This window comes from Oenanthe melanoleuca, chromosome 1 (assembly GCF_029582105.1).
Source record: "Oenanthe melanoleuca isolate GR-GAL-2019-014 chromosome 1, OMel1.0, whole genome shotgun sequence".
In the NCBI taxonomy this organism is placed as follows: domain Eukaryota; kingdom Metazoa; phylum Chordata; class Aves; order Passeriformes; family Muscicapidae; genus Oenanthe; species Oenanthe melanoleuca.
In genome coordinates, this window is record NC_079333.1 from 32,148,594 (window position 1) to 32,164,054 (window position 15,461).

At 41.8% G+C, this 15,461-nt stretch overlaps 1 protein-coding gene across 4 annotated transcripts; it reads left to right on the forward strand.

Moving 5' to 3' along the window:
• The first annotated feature begins 1,216 nt into the window (after positions 1-1,216).
• On the forward strand, positions 1,217-10,765 carry HIKESHI (heat shock protein nuclear import factor hikeshi). Of its 4 annotated transcripts, XM_056495725.1 has the most exons (6): positions 1,265-1,376; positions 1,721-1,829; positions 2,142-2,324; positions 5,989-6,140; positions 8,662-8,780; positions 10,527-10,765. In XM_056495725.1, the coding sequence occupies exons 1-6, from the start codon at positions 1,347-1,349 to the stop codon at positions 10,579-10,581; spliced, it is 648 nt and encodes a 215-aa protein (XP_056351700.1). In that variant the 5' UTR covers positions 1,265-1,346; the 3' UTR covers positions 10,582-10,765. The 4 variants fall into 4 exon arrangements, with proteins under 4 accessions (XP_056351711.1, XP_056351700.1, XP_056351720.1 ...); XM_056495736.1 differs by lacking the exon at positions 1,721-1,829 and having other exon boundaries at positions 1,217-1,376; positions 2,087-2,324; XM_056495745.1 differs by lacking the exon at positions 1,721-1,829 and having other exon boundaries at positions 1,276-1,376.
• Positions 10,766-15,461: the final 4,696 nt, after the last annotated feature.

The following is a 15,461-nucleotide window of genomic DNA, read 5'->3' on the forward strand; positions in this document are numbered from 1 at the left end:
AAATGAGGCCTGGGACTAAGCAGTTCTGCACTATTGCCTCAGTACTTCTTACACCTGGGCTTCTTATTAAATGCAAGAGGTTAATCAGGCAGAAATACATATTCCATCCTGCCTGTACAAATAACCGTGGGCTAGCATCAACATTTTTAATAGGTCTTGCTCTCGTGATTCCCTCACATGTTCACACTGCAAGGGAAGGGTTGGTTACTCCATCTGGCAGCAGGCACTGGGGTCTTCATTATGTTTAAGTCTCTAGCATTTGGGAAGGCAGCACAATCCTTTGCTAAAACTCTACTCCCACAAAGCGGGCAACAAAAGCAGCCCTGGGAGCTTCCCCTGTGACAGAGCTCTGCCGTGAGCCACAGGGGCAGTGCCCAGAGCCTGGGATGGCCGAGGACAGGAGAAACTGGCCACCAAATGTGATCCCGGCTGCAGGAAAGACCCTGACATTCCCAACAGAGATGGGTCAATCACGGCTTTCAGAGTCCATAGCAGCACACCGGCATGGAAAAGGGGGAGAGGTTCCATGAAGATTTGTGGCAGAAATAGTAACACGGGCATGATTAAGATTGAAGCATGAATTAAAATACCTGTGTGAACACCAAGACACATGAGATTTAAACATAAGATTTAAAAGAATGGCTTCTGTAGAAAGTGCAGAACACTGTTCCCGGTCTAAGTAAGGAATGATTTGTTTACAGCCAGCCTGTGCTCTGACACACGAGACCACAAGCAATGAAGGAGAGGAGCTTCCCTCAGCCAAAAGAACACGGGTACAGCTTATATTGCACTAACTTACAAGGGAACCACCCTGTAAACAGAGATTGAAAAACAATCTTTGCGTCTTGAGCTGAGGGAAACTTTTATCATAATTTATGGAGATTTGGCAGATGAACTGCTTCTCCTCGACTCCCTACTCACTTTCTTACTCTGCTGTCTGGTTTCATCCCATGCCCAGACGCCCTGATCATGGCTGTATTGCAACTCAGCCTAGCTAAAGCACAAGAGCAGAAGACTCTGGGGCACCTTTGCTGAGGACACTCCTGCCCACAGCTCCTGAGGCGGCGGCGGGGCTGGGCGGGCACTGGGCCGGGCGGCGCTGCCTCACACGCACATCAGCGCGGTGACACGAAAGAACTACATCTCCCGTCATGCTCCACCGCGACCCGGCCGCACCACCCGTGCGCGGCCGCGCGTTGCGCCCCGGGAGTTGTAGTCCGTGGTGGCGGCGCCGCGGAAGTGACTCAGCGGCGCCGGGGTGAGCGGGGCGTGTTGACTTTCCGGGGACGGCGCTCATGGAGGCTCGGGAGTAGCGCGGCGTCTGAGGGGGTTCGCCGGCCGCCGCCATGTTCGGCTGCCTGGTGGCGGGCAGGCTGGTGAGCGCTGCCCGGGCCCGGGCGGGGCCCTCAACCCGCTCGGGGGCGGGGTGGAGCAGCCGCAGGGCCCTCGGCCCCTCCGGGCCCCGGCGCTCGGCCGGCTCCGCGTCCCCACAGGCAGCTGCCTTGTCGAGCGTCCTTGCCGGGAGGCGCTTGCCATCCCCCGGTCCGTGTTGTCTCCTCAGAGACGAGCTGGGAGCTTAAAAGAAGCTTTTTAAGGCTAGATTGTGCCTTGGCTGCAAGGATGTGGCATCTCGGGTAAAGAGGAGGGTATCTTTTGCTCTGGCATTCAGCCATCCTTCTGCTGCCTTTCTCAAGGTCTATTGTATTTCCTATGTGAACAGGTTTCCATGATCCTGGGGTTGTGCCAGCCAGGTGGTCAACAGCCACTTCTTAGTGACTTGGCAACCTCTTCTGCACCCTATTTTCCTCCTACGCACATGGGGAGCGAAGGTATTCTGATCCTGTAGTCCCGGGTGGGATATGTGTTCAGTGCAGGTAGAACAAGACTGTTGTGTCTTTCTGGTAATATTTTTTGCAGTTGTTCTTCTGCTGTGTTTGACTTCTATCTGGCTATTTGCTCTTTAGGCTAGTACGTTCCTCACTTTTTTTTGTTATGTACCACTTTAGGTGTATATCTGTAAAAGGAAATTCACGGACAGATGAAGATGAAAAAGGTGTTAATACTAATAAAGGTTTTGTTTTCTTAGGTACAAGCTGCACCCCAACAAGTGGCTGAAGACAAATTTGTATTTGATTTACCAGACTATGAAAACATCAACCATGTAGTGGTCTTCATGCTGGGAACTATACCATTTCCAGATGGAATGGGAGGATCTGTCTATTTTTGTTACCCAGACCAGAGTGGGATGGCAGTGTGGCAGCTGCTGGGGTTTGTCACTAATGAGAAGCCAAGTGCCATCTTCAAAATTTCTGGTCTGAAATCTGGTAAGACTGGTAGAACATAGCTATTGATACAACAGATGTGTTCCTGAATGCATAAGAGATAAATGTGTGGGGGTTGCTTTGAACAAAAAGCTACTTAACAAGGCAGCACGCTCTGTGTTTTCAGATAGTCTTGTGCAGATGTACTAGAGACAGCCTGTCAGCTTCATGGAAGTCTGTCTGTGTGTTACTGTTCCTTTTGAAATTTCTGTCTCGTCTTCTGTTGTGTGTGGTGTTGATCTAGAAATTCTTTGAAGTTGACTTGATGTGTTTTTGTCCTCTGCATAGAGGAAAAATGATCCTGTAGCTTCCCTGCCATGTTTTTAAGTGTTTGTCTAGACATGCCAGCAGCATTTTATTTCAGCTTCCTCTGCTAAGCAGTTGTATTCTTTGTAGCACAGACAGGTTTTGCAGGGAGTGGAGCCTGGCAGTGATTTCTGACAGCTGGCACTACCCAGCCAGGGGCAGTTGCTCTATAGAATTGTCCAACAGAGGGTGTCCTCATTGGAAAGCAGCTTTCCAAATGTTTTAGTGCTTTTGGTACATTGAGTAGGGGGGGTGGTTGTGCGTCTGTGTGTGTGTGCTGTCCTAAATACATGAGGGGTTTGCTGTGTGCAGTATAAAAATGATGAGACATTCCAGTGGAACACCTTTGTCTTATGAAAGGGACAGATACACCAGTCAAGTAGCTTAAGGTGTTGCATAAAGGAGTACAATCTTTTGTAGGCTTGGATTTAGTCATTTTAACTTGAATCTCGGTTTAATTAAGTGTTAATTTAGCTCTGCTAAAATGTATTCATTCATAACATGGCATGCTTTCTTTCAAGTCAGTCCTGGATGTGGCAGGAGGATTGAGATAAGGGCCCTCAAGCTGCAGAGCAAAATTAATTCTGATCATACCCATTCCTCAAAAATATGGGCTTTCTTCAGAAGAGGGAGGCAGCTGCAGGAAGGGTTTGGGAGGACATGGTTTTGTGTATCCCAAAGCTGTGTGGTTAGTGCACCAGTAAAGCATATCACCAGTGCTTTTGGCATATGTTTGTCATGCTTGAAAGACTCACTGGTGTGTGCTGTCAGACAGCTTTGGAGCAAAATGCATTTTCAGATGCTTTTTGCATGATTAGCCATAGTTTCCCAGTAAGGGCTGCTCTCAAGGAAGAACTCAGTGGCATAGCTAAACACATTTGCAGTGCCTTGAGGCACTGCTGTGCTTGATTTGAGCAACAGAGGGCTCTGCCATTCCCATTGTCTGCATCTTAGCTCTGACTGTGGACTTAGTCTAAGCTACACAATCTAAGTTTCCATGGCCATAAGCAATTTTAAGGTGGACAAGACTTTGTAACAGAGAGCTGGAACCCTCGAGAGACATTACTGATACTTGAACGCTGGATTTTGGGTTTAATACCTGGTTGAGAGCACCAAAGGTGTGTCCCTGTCAGCTCTCTGGGAAGCAGTGGTTGTTGCAGAGTTTCATTTGTTTGTGCATAAAGAAAGGGTTTAGAAATGCTCCCTACCTTGGCATTGTAAGGTTTTTTGGTTTTCAGTTATTCCTGAAGGGGTGGTAGAAATAGAAAACAAACTTTGGACTTGTATTTGCAGCCTTACTGGAAGTATGTTCACAAGTGGTGTAAGAGTTACAGCAGAGCCTTTTCCATGACAGACTTTTCTGCTGTGATGCTGTTTATGCTCTAATGTAATGTCTGCATATGAGGCCTATGCATGGGTAAGGGTTTTGTTGTGATTGGGCTGAAAAATAATGATGGCTCAATCATTGAATTAAGGGTTCAATGAAAGGAAAGAAACAGATAGAAAAATATTTTTTTGATAGCAGTTGCTCTGCAGTGATGTGATGTGTTGGAGAGTGTAGAGTCTGAATGCAAAAGTCTGAGCTTGTATTTCAATACTGTTTAACATTCTCTACTACTCTGGAGTGCTAATTGCAAGAGCCAAGCATGGAAAACGTGGAGTGTATTTCTCCTGGTGTAAGGATGGTAATGGATGCTTTTATTTCACACTTTTAGGCAGACATCTTTCCAAGGCCGTGGTTCTGTGGGGAGTTCATGTAAAGCGAATGAAATGGATGTGTTTCATTGTATCATGACTGTCTAAAGTAATCATGCCTTGTAACAGAGTCTTTTGTTGAGGATGTTACATTTTTATTGAAATGTCAGTTTCTCTGGTGAAGATGTTACAAGATGCAAAACTTGTACCAGCTCTGTTGCTATTGGGATTCTTTAGTAATGAACTTGATACTTGGGTTTCTGATAGCTTGTATCAAGGAAGCATTTATCATCAGCAAATGCTGAGCTCACATAGCTATGATATTTCTCAGAAGAGGTTCTAAATAGTATTTCAAGAGATGAACTCTCTTCTTACTTACCTTGTGATAAAATAACATTTTAATAGGAGTGCTTTACTCCTACGGTAGCACTAGATTGCAGCTGTAGGATCTGGAGTGAGGAATAGCATTTTGCCTCAGTTGAAAAGGGTGCTGGGTTTGTGAGTGTACTCTCTATATGGGTTGACTGTTTGCTTCTTTGTGCTTTGTGTCTCTGCAGACAAATGGTTGAGCTCCTGAGGTCTTCAGTCTTGATCTCAGTTCAACTTGTCAGACTGTTTTTGAGCTGGCTGAGTTTTTGTCTAAATCAGATGGTGCTTTTGATCTCCATTAGCCTTTCTTGCAGTTCAAGATAGTGCTGACTAATCTGCAGGATAGCTCTTGATTAGCTTTGCTTTCTCCTGCTAGTAAGAGGCCAGAGTGCTGCTGAAATCTTGCCTCTGTGTTGAGGGTACTTGACTATTGTCTTCTTACAAGCACAGATGTAGTATTAGTGTTTGTTTACTGATAGCACTGTAGTCCCACAGCCCTTTGCTGCATTTGTCTTTAGAGATGCTGACAAAAGAGTACATGGTTTAAGTGACTCTGAGTATCTGTCCTTGTTTGCAGGGACTTTAGCTGAAGCTGGGACAGAAAGTATGAGTTGAGAAAGGTCAGAAGTGAGGGCAGAGGTCTGGGATGATGCCTGTGTTTGTGTCATGCAGATTGAGCATGGTTTCTTGTTTTCTTTATGCCACTTGCAAAGTCAGAGGCCTTTTTGTTCCTTGACTTTTTCTTTAACCTTTGCTGCTTTTGGCGGGTTTTAACAGATCAGATGAGAGCTGGGGCTGCCCAGCCCTCCCCGAGTCAGAGAGTTCATACACCAGTTCTCTCTATTTTTTCAGAGTAGGTTAACTAGAACCTGGCTTTAACGAGTGAATCAAACAACTGCAGCAGTGCTGCATATTTCCTGTTTATCTGCAATTGCCAAAATGTGAATTAAAAGCTTGGTTCCTGCAGAGAAAGGTTCTGCTGTCTTTCACTCACTGATCGTATTCCCGCTTGAATCCATTTACTTCGTAGGGAGCTGTAAAGTCATGTTTTTCTGTTTTTTAGAAATTTCCTTATGATCTGTTGTGCTTTTTAAATGTACCAATAGCACTGTTCCATCTGTTGTGCTTGTGTGTACTTGTGCCTACGCTTGGACTGGTTTTTCTTTGTCTCCTGAGACAGGGAGTTCCCTCTGATGGGAGCTGGGGAATCCCTTCTACAGGAAAAACACGGTGGTTTAAGTTACACAGCCTTTACATGTGTGCCAAACCTAACGTGTGCTGTTCCTGGTGCTTTCAGGAAAGGGAAGTCAGCATCCCTTTGGTGCCATGAACCTCCCACAGACGCCAACAGTGGCTCAGATTGGAATCTCAGTGGAACTGCTGGAGAACCTGGCCCAGCAGACTCCTGTTGCAAGTGCTGCTGTATCATCAGTAGATTCATTCACAGAGGTAGCCTGGACATTCCGTTTTCAGAAATTCTCTTGCTATGGAAGTCTCAAGAATTGAGCCTCTGAAGCACTAATTGGGGAGTGGGGAGGGGAATGCTGCTCAGGGTAGCAGTAGCATTGCAACCAACCTAATAATTGTCAAATCATTTGGTTGGATGCTTTGATACTATGAAATTGCTTTTTATTGCAGTGAAAAACTGTCTCCTGTAAAAGACTGGAATTTGCATGCTCAGTGACATGGGGCCAAGACAGTCACTTGTGTCAGTGTCACTATACTGTAAAGTTATTTATGATACTTCTTATAGGAGCAGCTGTGACAAATACATGTAAGAGAGAGTGGATCTTTGGTGATCTGTAGGTGCTAAAACTTAAGTACGTAGTCTTGCAGGTGTAGTCAGAAATTAGTCTGCAGAGAGATATTCAGGTGTGCCACTTTTCCTGGAGAAATCCATCTGATGTAGCTCTACAAAACTACAGAATTACCCCTTTCCCACAGAAAGACTTTATTTGTTTTTCCCCAGTGCCTTCTCTGTGGATCAGGCCTTGTGCTATAGTACGTGCCATTTTTTAACCCAGCCTGTCCATGAGTTTGAACCTCTGTAAGTCCTCAGCCTCCCAATTAGTTGGCAGTTAACAGCAGTCCAAGGCAAACTAGACCTGCATCGTGGGTCTTGATTTCCCTAACACTGATGGCTCTGGCATTTTTTTTTAATATCTCAGCAGTTGGTGAGGCTTTTCTTCAGGCCTTTTTTATGTTCTCCCTTTCTTTCCAGGTGCTTGCTGAGGGAGACTGGTAATTATACAGTAATCCTGATACTGTAGCTGATGTTCTTTGGCAGTTTATACACATTGTATCTTCAAATACGTCGTGTTTCTTGCAGAAAGTTAGCATGACAAGGAGTTGACAAACAGCTATTTTTGTATAGTGCAGTTAACTGAGATTTTCTGGAGATGTGAGGGGCAAAGGGCACCTAAATAATATTTCTGATTCCAGTAATTTTTATTATAGCAGTAGTTAAGTTATGAGGAATAACATGCCACGTCAGGTCATTTGCAGGGTAGCTCATGGATTTTTCTGGCAGTAGTATTTAAAATGAAAAAAAAAACCAACTCGTGATTGCATAACATTTTTACAAATGTTATTTTCAGTTAAGTGAACCTTTCTGTGAAAAAAGAGCAGCATATAACTGTGAGCATCTTAACTGAAATTGTAATTTCCTTCAAGGAATGCAGTTGACCCGAAGGGTAAAGTACTGCTTACTCCTACAGAGAAAATATGTGAGGTCAGAGTGGAAGGAAACCTTTGAGGGAGTAGATTGCAGAGGAAGAGCATATATGGCTGGGAGCATATTTGTGTTAACTAATTGGTTTCATTTAATATTTGGCATATTTGTGTTAACTAATTGCTTTCATTTAATATTTGGCATCAGCTCTTTGGAACTGCTATATTATAGCAATAAAAGAATTCTTTTAATGGCAAAATCATCTACCGCTACCCTAAGTTAAGGAGCTGCTCTCCTGTTACATTTTTAGTAAGTTTTATGAAGATTTATGAATTAATATGTCTTTTTTATGTATATAAACTTTTGTACAAAAAAGAAGTAGGACAAAGCCATAGAGTTCTGAGTGGGATCAGACTGAGGGTAGGTTCTGGGATGTCATTTCTTCTGCTCCTTTTGTCAGAGGGGAGCACAAGACTGCATTTACTAACTCAGGCTCAGTTTTCCTGCACCATTTCACTGTCTGTGAAATTGAAATTTCCTTGTTCTCCCATCAAAACAAGGCATAACTTTTTTTTTTTTTTTTTTTTTTTTTTTTTTTTTAAATGATCGGGGAAATAAGGAGGTACCATAGACTTGTATATTTATGGACTGGCTGGGAGTGTCCTACACCTCTGCATGCAGAGCTTGCTATTTCTTGGCCTCTTTTTCACTCTTCTTTCCTAGTCCTACAGTTGAGCAGTGCCCTGTGCATCTTTCAGGTTTTTTTCCCACAAGATCATGTAGAAAAAGATGCCAGGACAGCAGCCCTCCTGTGGGGAATGCTAGAGGAAATTGCCCTGTCACTGGAGTCTGATGAGTTGTAACTGAGAGAGACTGCAGATTTTCCAGTCATTTAACAAGTGTTTTTCTGGGAGCTGGAATGGCAGCTTTGACCTAGTCTGGAGTAGTTCTGATTATTCAGTTTGGAGGGGAAGGACAGCTCTTGTAACTGCAACACTTCCTTGTCACAAACAGAAAATGTTCTTCCCAAAGCTGTTTGCCCAGTTGGATGAAATTGAGCAGGGAGAGGAAAAGTGAAGATTCTTAAAATGATTTCTGGATGCCAAATAGATCTGAGGGCAAGACTGAAGCTTAGAATGTTTTGATCATTGTCTCTGGACCTACTCCATCTACTCTCCTACTGTGTTTTAGATGACAATACTAAAATTCCTTCATGTAGGAGCTGTATATCTGTTAAACTTTCACACAAAAATTCAAACTGAAGGAAGAACTTCCTTAAAATATCTCTCTTTTTTTCAGTTCACTCAGAAGATGTTGGATAACTTCTATAATTTTGCTTCCTCGTTTGCTGTTACTCAGGCACAGATGACCCCAAATCCTTCTGAAGCTTTTATTCCTGCAAATGTAGTTCTGAAATGGTAATGGCAGTAATCTCTACTTTTTCTAGGCATTAGATCATCATTTCTAAGCACTGAACTATTGTCATGCTATTCAGTGAGATGATGCAGAAGTGTTTAAAATTGTTGTTTATTTTCTAGTATAAAGAGGTCCCGCCCACTGTTTTTATATTTATTTGTCAGCTTGTTGTTTTTTTTTTTTTGTTAGAAAAGTGCTATGCAACCAATTAAACTTTTTTGGTTCTAAAAAAGTTGCCTTTGACATATGTGCATTTGCACTGTGTTGCTGATAATGCAAATGCTCTGGAGTTGTGGGAAGGTGGAGCACACTGGTACTTGTCAATTTGTGCTTATTTCTTTTATTTGGTCTTTTCCTAGACATAGTTCCAGCATAGTTGAAGAATATGTGAGAGGTGACAAAATCATGTTGCCCTGGTTCTGTCACCAGGATCCTTGAGTGTAAATATACAAGTCCCTCTGGGAGTTGTTTTCCAGGGACTGGTTTAATAACTGTCTGGGGATAGCCTGTGTAATCTGGAGATAAATTGTGAACTGCAGGCAATCCTTTAGGTTATCTGAAAATGTCTTTCATATCAGTTTGGCCTTATTTATTTAGTCTCTACAGTATTAACCTAAGCTCTTTTTAAATCAGTGTTTGAGACTATCTGAATACAGTTTTAGCATTAGTAAGATCTCATGAATATGCAAGTAGTTGATGAGAGCCATATGTTTTGTTTGGGATTGTAATTTGATGCAGGTGCCTTGTGTTTAGAAGGTAACTACAAACTCCACAAACTGTATGTGGCTATACCGTCTGTGATGTGCCTGGCTGAGGCTGAATTGGTTTAAAACCCTTCAGCTTTTTCTCACTAGAGCTGGGATATGAACTAAAAGGTATAGGAGAACATTTTGTGGTTTCCTTTGTTTTATTGGCATTACCTTTCAATTCTTTACATTTTGGGTTTGTGAGGATTAAAAGGGGGGTTTTAACTTTTGTGGCTCAAAGCCTATAGGCTTCTCATTCTTTTAGAAAGGCACAGAAATTGTATATGCTGTCTGTTTCTTCACTGTGTATCAACAGTGAATTCTGATGCTCAGTTTGTTAATGGTTTGCTTGGTTTTGTGAGTATGGAAAGTGAAATTAGGGCAGCATGTGTGCATACATGTTTCCATTATGTGTTAAAGAATTACATTTCCTCATTTAATTTTACTAAAACATTACCATCCAGCCTCAGATTCGTATTTCTACCTGCCCAGACTTTGATTACCTAGCCCAAAAAAAATGTTATGCGTAAAACAGCCACTTATAATTCATGGGCTTGTTTAGGTTGGAACAAACCTTTAAGATGGAGTCCAACCATTCCCTTCCTACTGCCGAGTGCACCACAAACCCAGGGCCAATAAAACACATCCACATGTCTTTTAAACACCACCAAGGATGGTGCCTCCACCACTTCCAGTGCTTGACAGCCCCTTCAGTGAAGGAAATTTTCCACATAGCCAATCTAAATTAACTTACAATTTTACTGAGCTTGAATGAGTCCCCTCTGGGATACTGCTTTAACAAAATTCATCTTGGTGAAATACACAAGTCTAACTGTGAATATTCTAGATATGCAAATGGATTTGGGATTTATTAATTTCCTGGTGGGTGTGAGGTAGATGTAATTTATCATGTTCTCTGCGTAGACTAAACTGCTTGTATCCTTTTTTAAAAATACAATTTTATATGCAGCTGTTATCTTTTGGTTGTTTTTATTTTTCTAGGTATGAAAACTTCCAGAGACGTCTGACACAGAACCCTCTCTTTTGGAAAACATAAACTTAACTTCTGTCATTTGGAGTTCTTTGTGAAGTGTTACCTGAAAGACGTATCAAATAACTCCACTGGAGGTTTTTGGAGGGGAGGAGGGGAAAAATCCAAACAACGATTAGTCTAAACAGACAAACTAGTAACTTTTATATTACTCTTGAACAGTATTTAAAATTAAAATAAATGAAAATTACTAGTCTGCATGTTGGTTTATTTAATTGAAGTGCTTGGCTGCAACAAGAAACTAGTGTTCCATGTAGAAATACTTCTTTGAAACTGCATCTAAAGTGGAAAAAATTACAAGATGAAAAACGGCAGCACTGTGTCATACTTGTGTGGTGCTTTGGGGTGTTGCACAAACCAAATGCAGATTTTCCTTCTTCAGCTCATTTAAAGGGTAATCAGGCAACTGAATTTTTTCTGATGGTTTTCCTGCTGGTACTTGCATGGTTAAGTTTTTCCACTTTGTGGACAACCAATATGCCTGTCCCAAACTCATATAAATGATACAGCAGTATTTCCCTCTTTGGCAGTAAGACTGTTGAGCTTAATCTTGGAGTAAAAGTCTTTAACTTTTCCTGTATGAAAGTGTAATGAAGAGGGAATTTTTGGGAACTTCAGCTGTGCTAGAAGAATTATTCCCAGTAATAAGTAATAAGAGTAAAATCTTGTTTCTCTTAGAAACAGATGTGGGGTGTCTGATAATGCTGTCTAAGTTACTGGCACCAAAGGCTGTCACATTTGCTCATAAATTGGTAGGATTTTGGGGTGATCAGAGTGGTTCTCATGACAGTGCAGTTTCTGCTAGTGTGATGGTTTCAGCCACATGTGCCCAGGTATCTCGTAGGTAAGCTCCAGCTGGCCCTTCTGTTCCCTAGGTTAACTTGATCAGAAATACTGTTTTGAACAATAGATCTTGCTTCTGTAAGTAACTTTCTGTAACCAAGCACTAAGACTTGTTCCCAAAGCATGAAAATAAAAGTTTTTACTGGTTTCATTGACTGGGGAGTGAAGCCTTTAAGGAGTCCTTTATCAAGTCAAGTCAGCCTTAGGTACACTTGTCCTGAGAATGGAAACTCAGTCCTTTGAACTTGCTCAATGACATCCTGCATCATTTCTGCCTCAGCTTAAAATGGGCTCTTCCCTTGCATAAAAGCAGACGGACTCAAGGAATAAAAGGAAGGAGCTCAATTTGGGGCCCAAAAGAAGAAGAAAATAAACTGATGAAACTCAGGAAAGCTGTGTAAGAACAGCTTTTGAAGAGTTAATTTATGGAACAAAGCTCAGGGTTATTTCCTAGAAGCCACAGCACAGACCCAAGCCCCAAAAAATTTGGGTTTCCTGACTGACTAAAGGCTTAATTTTCTTAAAGACGTGTAGGCCAAATGTTTGTGGAGAAGCAGCAATGAGGGGAAGTTAGCAGAGGCCCAGGCTGAACTCCCTCATCAGAATGGGTCATTAGGATCATTCTGTGACACCTGTCACATTCTGCTGTAGGATGTGGTACTTTTGTCACACGGGTGGCAGATACCTCACACAGCTGGTGACGGAAGTGGATCAGAAGAGACAAGAGGGACCAAATGGAAGTTGGGAGTGGTCATTGCTCAGCTTCACATGCTTCTAAGGAAGCATCTGGCTGGTGTGGAAATAGGTATTTGACACTTCATAGGCCATTGCAAGGCATCCGGAGTTAGGCAATATGTGTCTACCTGACATAACAGACTCACTCCATCAGCACAATTACTGTAGATACTATCTACAACTTCCTCATCTGACTGGCCAGAGCTGCCCTCTATAAAATAATGCTTGTGTCACTACTCCTTATTGCACCTTTCTATGGCCCTCACTATCTGACATGGTTTGGTGAAGAACAAGTCATTGAACTAAAGGTATTTAAACCCAAGGGCCCTGTTTGGGCACAGGCTGTCACTCTGATGCTCAGTCTTCTCTCCTCTAGTTATAACAAGCTACTTCTGTTCTGACCAAAGCTGCATTCTGGTTATGCCAGATGCTGGTGGCATTGTTGCTTGGGCTTCAGGAAGCCAGACTAGACCATGTGGGTGGGATCACAAAGTCCAGCATGAGCGTTGTGGCTGCCAGCTCGTCATTAAGCTGTAAATGAAAATATGTAATTATATGGGATTTGAATAATTCAGTAGTGTAGATTAAGAACTTCTCCCAGTGCTGTAGCTACTGTGGGTTCAGCAGGTGTTGACTCTGAGCTCACTGAATGTGGCACGTGCTTGAGAGCATTTTCCTTCCTGCTGTGACTGAGCTTACAGATCAGAAACTCACAGAGGGAAGACTCTATCCCCCTTCAGTATCAGTGTTTTGCTTTTCACAACTGCTGTGAAAGTAAGAACCGATTCATTTCTACAGGTTGTGTGGATGGCCAGACTGTGCTTCTCAAACATAAGTGCTTTATCTTCCTTGGCTTTGAAGCATAGGATTATGGTTGGTGAGTTTCACTAGCTCTGTGAGATTCCTATCATACGATCACTAGTTAGGAGGCTTGAGGAAACAGGCATTCAGTTTGTCTAAGGAAATTTAATATAAGAAACTCCAAGGTCTTCTAACCTGTATCCTAACAATACTTTCAACCTCAACACCATGGTTTTAAAATGGGAGAACAGGATTATAGGAATAAATCTGAGGAGAAACAAAGATTCATCTATTCAGCCTTTAACATATATATCTATATCTATCCTTTTTTTCCTACACACACAAAATACTAAAATTCCTTTCCTGAGGTACAGCCAGAGATATAATGCCTGTAGTAACAACCTCGATGTAATATTTATTATTTTTTAATGATCTCCTACATTTAGAGTATTTTTCCTATTCCCAGTTTCTAGATACTAGTGAGTTCATTTTAAAGGAAACCTTTTTTTTTTTTAAACAAAAAAAACCACTGTCTACTGATCAGTAGGATCTGAGGCTAAACATACCCTTCCATGCCAAACTCATAATCATGACAGGTAGACATACTTCCCTTCATTTTGGGACACTTTCCCAATTGTTATCCTTTCCAAGCCAACAGGAATTGTTTGTTAGAGTGGGGATTCTTTTCACAAGGGCCCTACCTGTTTCTACATCTGCCCTTACCTCACCATCATGCCCAGATAAAAATTTAAAAATACAGGAAGCAACAAAAATATTGCTGCTGGCTTATACAGAAACAGATGCAAAATTCATGGCAAGTAGTCCAAATTCTAATTATGCAGGGGATTTATTTGTTTTTAAAAAGTTGCTTCATTTCTTTATTGTAAATATTTTTCTGACACAGCTCATGGTGACAGCAAAACATTCTCAGGTGACCTGTGCCTTTTTTAGCCACAGAACCAGAGCTCCCCAATACAGTCAGTGGAGAAACATGACCATGAAATGCACCAGAGAAAACAAGCACTCCTACCTATACTAGGAAGGGCAAATTCGATCCATTTTTGCATACATTTTTTTTTTTTTTTGCTTAACATTAAAAGACTCAAGGACCTGATTTAAAATTGCATTTTTGTAACATTCTTTATTCATTCACCACCAGATGGAGCACCATCCCAGGAAACAGGACCATACTCTGAGAAGAGAGACCTTTTAAGTGAACCACTGATTTAACAACCAGGAACCTGTTTTCTATTTCTACTTCTAACTGTGGTACAAACCTTTTTGATGTCTCTGGGCAGAGTCTCTACCTAAAAGTTAGAACTGTAGTCCAAGGTTATCATTTATGCAATTTCTAAGTTTCTGCAAGTTGGTAGAATTAAGACAAAGGCTGCCAAGTTCCTCTACCCTTCAGCTTTTTTTAATCTCATCAGGGAGATACTCAGTGTGCAATAACTGAAGGAATCAGCAACCTTCAAATTTTATTATCCTCTTCATGCAGAGTTCATGAAGAACAGACCTCTCTAACAACACTTGCAGCCTCTGAAACAGTTTCCTGACTAGGGCAGTGACTCATCAGCCTGACTTTACCTCTCCCTCACCTGTCATGAGATGGGGAACAGAAGGAGTCAATTACAGCATTTGTCAAAGGACAGACCTAAAGGTGGCCTGAAGACAATGGAGAAGAACACGTTCTTTCAGGCTATTTTTGGTAGGTTTCTCCAATACTAGGGTTAAACCACATTTCTGTTGTTGGAGAATTAGGCACTGGAGCTCTCAAGGTATGTTTCACAAAAGTATACATTAAAAGGTGAAAAGATTTTGGAAAATATTAAACTTTTCTTTAAATTCTTTTGCAATTATTTTAACTCTTAATAGCTGTTTATCTTCCAGAACACACAATAATTTTAATTGTTCTCCTTTTTTTAGTCTAGAACTAGGCAACTGTAGGAAGAAAACACTCTAATGAAATAAATATGCAAGTTTTATATCCACTTAGGCTTTATCAGTCTGCTTGTAGACAGAGACTTTCCCCCCTGTTGTGTGTCTTCAAAATATTATTAATTCTACACGCAGATGGGGCTGACTGTTGTAAAGGAGAATTTTTTCTCCCCTTGGCTTGTAACAGCTCTACTTACACAAATTATTCCCTTCATTAACACTTTTAATCTGATTTCAGCTCCATCCAGGTTTCTCATGGCAAAGCTCCTACAACATTTGTCTGCATTTCAAGAGGACAGTCTTCAGCACATTCATAAGTTAAAACAGAAGTTCAAGCTGACTCTAACTGTGTTAGGCCTCTTTCCAGTCAAGCACCACCCTTCCTTTCCTTCCTCTCAAACAGAGGAGTAAATTTATCAGAATGTACCACTTTCATCCCAAAAACACGCCCATGCCTGAGAAATCCCTACTGCTTTTGTATCCCATTCCACTCTCAACCCCGACCATGGGACAACACAGCAGACAGTCTAATGCCATGCTAGTGTAAAGCATTTGCAAAGGCTAAATGG

Bases quoted from the DNA above. Each gene is read 5' to 3' on its own strand.
- HIKESHI (XM_056495725.1), top strand. From the start codon at position 1,347: ATGTTCGGCTGCCTGGTGGCGGGCAGGCTG. The intron at 1,377-1,720 runs GTGAGCGCTGCC...CTATGTGAACAG, and splicing joins GCCTGGTGGCGGGCAGGCTG to GTTTCCATGATCCTGGGGTT. The intron at 1,830-2,141 runs GTATTCTGATCC...TTGATTTACCAG, and splicing joins TACGCACATGGGGAGCGAAG to ACTATGAAAACATCAACCAT.